The sequence below is a fragment of the Primulina tabacum genome, chromosome 18 (genome assembly GCF_025594145.1).
Source record: "Primulina tabacum isolate GXHZ01 chromosome 18, ASM2559414v2, whole genome shotgun sequence".
Lineage (NCBI taxonomy): Eukaryota > Viridiplantae > Streptophyta > Magnoliopsida > Lamiales > Gesneriaceae > Primulina > Primulina tabacum.
This window is the reverse complement of record NC_134567.1, coordinates 26499846-26506038: the sequence shown is the minus strand read 5'-3', so window position 1 is coordinate 26506038 and position 6193 is coordinate 26499846. Positions and strand designations below refer to the sequence as shown.

At 32.7% G+C, this 6193-nt stretch overlaps 1 protein-coding gene across 2 annotated transcripts; it reads right to left on the bottom strand.

Moving 5' to 3' along the window:
* Nucleotides 1-1802: 1802 nt before the first annotated feature.
* Nucleotides 1803-5045, bottom strand: LOC142533210 (E3 ubiquitin-protein ligase AIRP2-like). Of its 2 annotated transcripts, none has more exons than XM_075639890.1 (5): nucleotides 4493-5045; nucleotides 2817-2979; nucleotides 2655-2718; nucleotides 2321-2558; nucleotides 1803-2228 (listed from the first exon to the last, which is right to left on the bottom strand). In XM_075639890.1, exons 1-5 carry the CDS (start codon nucleotides 4582-4584, stop codon nucleotides 2018-2020), a joined length of 768 nt encoding a protein of 255 aa, XP_075496005.1. In that variant the 5' UTR covers nucleotides 4585-5045; the 3' UTR covers nucleotides 1803-2017. The 2 variants fall into 2 exon arrangements, with proteins under 2 accessions (XP_075496005.1, XP_075496006.1); XM_075639891.1 differs by lacking the exon at nucleotides 4493-5045 and adding an exon at nucleotides 4306-4324.
* Between the last annotated feature and the right edge of the window lie 1148 nt (nucleotides 5046-6193).

The window sequence follows — 6193 nt, the reverse complement described above, 5'->3', positions numbered from 1 at the left end:
CTCACAAGAGACCTAGTCTATTTATTTTGTAAAAATATGTGACAGTTTGGAAGTTAATGAATTGGCTCAAGAATTCCAAAAGTCATTCGTTCATCTTCATATTTGAGGCTGCCAAGATTACGTAAGAGCTTATCCAAAGACATTTCAACTCAACGAAATCGAAATTTTTGTCCACTCACATCCCTTCCCCTCGACAAATTCTGATCAATAAATATCCCAAATATGAAATTTTTAAAAGAAGTTTGATAAGATGAATTGATGGTCCTTGTACATAACAACACAGCTAAGATGGAAATTCAAAGGAGATTTAGACGTGAAGAGATTAAATAAAACTTTAATACTATTAAGAAACCGAGTTGAGTTTAAACTACCTCTAGGAGACCTCGGGATATCGTTTCAAGAGTGCATCTAATGATTCATAATTGTTTTCACATGTGAAGTCCGTGATTTTTTTCTATGAGTGATATAATTTTACGCGATTTTAATACCATCAGTCTCTCGATAACCATAACACAAAAGACGATCTTGATCTTCGCCGTTAAGGTATTGTTTGGGCTAAGATATTCAATATTGTGCAAACAGGTACGAATTGGTTCGCTATATTATTTATCCATATTTTTATCCACATTTTTATTTAATATAATCTTATGTTTGGTGCACCATATTATTTATCAAATCTATCAATCAAATCATTGAATTGAAATTAAAATATTCCCCTTAATAATTAATATTATAAACATTTTATTAATATTTTCAAAAACACAAAACGATAATATCACATTATCTCAAATTTAATCAAATTAATCAAACTATTATAGTAACTGTCATTTTTTATATTTTTTATTATTAAAAAATATTATTTATCTCCATATGATTTATCTCATGCCACGAATCAAATATTATATTAATGATTTAGTGATAAGGTGATATGAAATGGGGTCAGAGTAATCAACATGTTTTCATATCTCTAATCAACATGTTTTCGTATAGTGTTGAAGCAGCTAGCTTTCATCGAGTGAATACAAAATTTAAATGGGAGGGTATATCTTATATGTCTATAGTATCTATATTATAAAGAAAGATGATCTTAGACGCTTCCAATGTAGTATTCGAGTTAGTGAAATATATGAACATTTGATCAATGATCAAAAATTCAATTCTCCATACCAAGATCTATTCGGACGAGCTTGTCGCAAAGACTGATAGTTTATTAATTACCTGGTTTGCGTGATTTGCCCAACGGTTTACCCGATGTGCACCGAAAGATACCGATTGCTGGTTCACATGTCATAAAAAAATAATCTTATAGTAGTAGCTAATTTTGTAAACGCTCTAATTCGATGCCATTGTGCTAGATAGGTTACAGGTCGTCGACAAAGTTTTATTATTTTGAGTTTCAATACAACGTTTTAAAATAATTTTACAAATATTTATGAAAACGAAATATTTAAAGATATTAAATTTTTAAAAGGGAAACCCTAAGCTTAAACGAAAAAATAAGTACAACTTTTTTGACGAAAAAAAATAAATATCATTTTGAGATTTAACGTTTTTATTATTGTGATCCATGACATCTTTTTTTATGGCCACCATCGAAAGCTACCAGGAGGTAGGAAAAATTCTACGCCTGTCTTCTTCCTCCTACGACTCATTATATTTTTGTTTATAAAAAAAATTTATATGTAGCTGATGACTTGTGGTCGTCGGTCCAGATTTAAGACGATGTCTCAGTGTTCGAAAACCCCTCTCCGTCTATTTAAGATATCGTTACGACTATCAACTGCGAGTAGAGAGGAAAATGAGACACAAAAACAACAAAATCCTCCATTGGACTTCGAAGAAATCATAGCATCAATAGCATTAAGTCTACGTTAAGAACAATGCATAGATAAAAGCTTTGTTTATTTCCCTATACATCTAAGGAAACCTCCTCTTACCAGATACCAGACCAGGCTCTTATATACATTTGAAGGTCGGCCTCCATGTGTCACGCCATCGGCCATTCATCTCATCAACGTCATATCAAGAATTCATAGTACGTTAGGAACAAAGCATCTGGGGAATCTTTGGGGAGGTTTCGAATGTAGAGGTAGAAGCGTCTCAAGTCTTCCATAGAAACTGATTCAGGGTCGATGACATCATCCTCGCAGGTTAGAACCCATAAGTCTCGTGACTCAACTCTTCTTAGACTGCCACGGCAAAATGGGCAGGATTCGGATCTTGTGTTCCTAACCATATTCAAAATCATACAAGAATATTGAGACAAATCGACAGACTTCATCACAAAAAATGGGAGCATAATTTTTGTGACGAGAATTACCAGTCACGATAGCAGTTGATGCACATAGTGTGGCAGCAATTAGGCAAGACGATTTTTGTGCAAGGCTCTAAGCATATCCCACACTCATCATCTCTCTCTGAGTCGAAGTCAAGGAATCCACCATCTCCTATCATTCTTTTCTTTCCAGTGTTTTTTAGAGCCAATATATTCTCATTGTCAATAACAGCAGGCTCAACCAAATCGTGATGGAGCCTCTGAAGGGATGGCAATATAATAGCTGAAAATTGCAAATTTTCAGCAGCGATAAAATCATCTTAACTTGTATGGAGAAGTTCTTGTGTTTGGAAGTGAGAAAACAGAAATATCAACAGACCATAAAAGTCTTTGATGGATGCTTTCCTTCCATGTGTTGATATTGGTCTCCCATCTGTATACACCTGCAAAAAAAAAAAGAAGAATGTGGAATACTAGCATACCATTATGATTCAGTGTTTTATTTACGGTTAAAATAAAACAACCGACCCACAAGATGCACCTTGTAAACAAGAACGTGAACAAAGTTCAAGTATGTGGTTAAAAAACAAGTACAAGAACAGTCCATCCATTGGAAAAAATGGAGGAGGAGGGGTGCCAGGTCATTGTAAACCAATTTCATCTGAAGTTGTGCACCTCCCTTAGCTTTCGGGATCGCTGCAGCCCTAGAACATAAGGAAAAAGTCGTAGGTGATTAGTCAACTCCAGAAATGGAATTGATCATTATATCTGATGTCAACGTACAGAAAAAAAATGTAAAGTCGACAAGAAAGCATAAATCAATGTCTCTACATCACACCAACAATAATGTTAATAGGGCCAAACGACAACTCAAGTGAGCTAAGTTTGCTTCAGATGCCCCATTCTATCAATCCACAATTCTAGTCACTCTTCAGAATCAAACTGCCTTTCTTTCCCAGGCACTTTTTAAAGTTCATTCTACTATCAAATTCAAGATAATGAAGATGCCAATACTTGATGTATAGAGCCAGTTTTAGCCCAGACAAATCTCCATGATCATCGTTTCCTAGTGGTCAACAACACCAGGCAGAATGATAAGAAAGATTACATTGTTGGTAAAACAGAAAACTATGGACTGATATGAAAATATACTGATATCAGGATCATTATTATTAAGATTCCTACGAGTGTAGACTCTATCAAGTCCTATTATTGACACATGAGTTGTACTAGGATAAGGGTGTTTGATTGATCATTAATATCCACATAACCTATGTTCGGTGCATTTTCTTTTCCGACTCGATTGGAATCCCTTGGCCCAGTCATAACTTGAATTTTAAGATCATTACCAACCACATCCATGTGGTTTGATGAATTATCCATGATATCTTTCTTGTGTCAAATTATTGGAACAACCCCAAAATTGGGCATATTGCCCATCAAAACATGAAAAGGAAATGGAAATGAAACAGTGAACAGAGGACACCAATTATTAGTTATCACTTCTTATTTTTATCCCTTTACATCAAAAGTTTCCGTGACTCGAACAAATTATCATCCTACTGTTCCATTGAGCTAACCAAGAGAAGCCTTAATGTATTAGTACAAGACCATGGGATTAACTGCATTATTAGGCAAGAACCTAAGGGGCCAAGAAGATAGCTCTTGACTAAACCATCATCAAGTCGCAACCCATAAGCAACTTGTGGTACCATAACTAAAAGATATGCTCTAACTGCTACGATATGTGTAACGGTAGATTCTTATGAGTAGTGTGTGCTCCATTGCAAAGGAGTGTCAATAGGCAGGGTGGGTCTACTTCTGGCTGATATACATGTATACCAATGGATAGGATAATACCTAGACCATTTAAAACCAACAACAAACAGAGACCGCAAAATAACATGTAAAAAGCTCAGGTATATCTCTTTACAAATCATCCCATCAAGTATCAACCAGACGAATTTATACAACCTAATAAGCAGAAATCATTAATTGTACCCAGAAATATAAAAAAATCAAAAAATTACCATAAAGAGAGGCATCAAACACAAAGTCGCATTAGAATTTGCAGGCCTGTAATTTTCTGCTCGGGTTTAATCCATCAACTAATTTAGAAGACAATTATTTTAACCGCAAACCATCATAAAACGAAAACACGGGTGCACATAAACTTAAAGTGTATACACAAAAAACCCAGATGAAAAAGATGCTTACAGAGCATTTGCATGCTGAATATCAGCTTCCAAAACCTTCAAAGAGTCTTTATATGTACCAGTCCTCAGCTGCTGATAATACATAATCTCCATCCCTCTTCTCCCTCTCAAACTTCTTCTTCTTCTTCTTCTTCTTCTTCTTCTTCTGTCCTGGTTTTCGCTTAGCTTATAGGAGAAAAACGCTTTCTTTTTACCGGAATAACCTAAAAGACAGAAAAGGAGCTATTTTTAGACTAGTAAAGATGAACCCTCCAAGGTGCCAAAAGCACAAGGCCTAATCTTCTGTGAGAGAACCAAGTTTCATTACAAGACAACAAATTGCCTAGGGAAGAAAGTCCCTCTCTTTGGTCATTCTTCTTGTGCTTTTATTTCAAGGCTTATTTAATTAATCTGCTAAATTTTTCAATGATACAAAGCGGTGGGTCTTGAGCCTCATAGTCTAGGTTCTTGTTGGTTAAGAACACAAAAAATTAATGATGACAGAGGAATTCATGTTTTTTTTAACAACAATCATTAAAGTTAGGTTTGGTATCCCGAAAAGAAATGGACAAGAAAGAGAGAGTTGGGTTTTGTTTATTAACAAGCTTTTACCATTTCTTGCCTTTTCTACTTGCTTTTCAACCTGAACACGAATAAAGAAATATATACGTGTGTGTGTGTGTATATATGTACATGGGGTTAAACTAATTTTATACTATTGTATAATAAAAATTGCTAAAATTATGTGTTCCAAAAGCAAGTTAAATATAAATGGATATTTTTTAATTATATATAATATATATAGTTTATTTAAAAATATTCACTCCAACTTGATTAAATCTATGAATGTAAAATGGGAAAAAAAAATTATGACAATTGTTCGATGATATTTTAAGAAAATGTAAATGGATTGTTTGAGAAACAAGAAACAAAAATAATGTCAATGGATTCTTTATCTTGACTGGTAATCTTTTTCAAAATGAGATTCTACTCGTAAGATTAACAAAATCATTATGCTCATTATTTAATGTTTATATTATTAGTTTTAATATTATAATACTAACAGCTGGTGTCGACTGCCTTATTTGAACAATAACTTATTTTATTTAATGTAACATATAAAAAATTATATAAATTGATTGTCAGGATAACGGGGCATTTGATCAATTAATTGAAGGTGCTTTTTTTATTAATCAATCTAGTAATAATCATGTATATGTATTGTAAGCATATATATTTATGTGTATATATAATGCTTTGAAATATTAAAAACTTTTTTCGACTATAGAAATGGATATTGATATATTTGTGGTGTTTTGGGATGTACTCCGTAATAAGTTAATTTTGTTTATATTTACAATAAAAATTATTATTTTTATAAATCAAATTGAATTGGAAATCTTTCTTATAGAATTAACTAATGAGACGATTTCATATTAGTTTATTTTTTTAAAAAAAGTTAAAATAAACACCGGAGAACCATTTTTAAATATTTATCGGGAAGAATTGAAATGTAGTCATAATTAATAAATTTGAAATTTAATTTGATTCAAGTTCTTCCTAAAACTATTTAATGAAATTAAAAGCTGGGTATCATAAACTCCCGAAATATTGCAAATATATTTGGCTTTATAAATTAGCGTAAAATTAAGGAAATTATTGAATTTTACAAATAATCAACTGTATTGAGTCAATGGATGAACTTTGTTTTTATTTTTGATGG

Bases quoted from the DNA above. Each gene is read 5' to 3' on its own strand.
- LOC142533210 (XM_075639890.1), bottom strand. From the start codon at position 4,584: ATGGAGATTATGTATTATCAGCAGCTGAGGACTGGTACATATAAAGAC. The intron at 2,980-4,492 runs GTAAGCATCTTT...CTTATGTTCTAG, and splicing joins ATTCAGCATGCAAATGCTCT to GGCTGCAGCGATCCCGAAAG. The intron at 2,559-2,654 runs GTCTGTTGATAT...TGCAATTTTCAG, and splicing joins ATCCATCAAAGACTTTTATG to CTATTATATTGCCATCCCTT.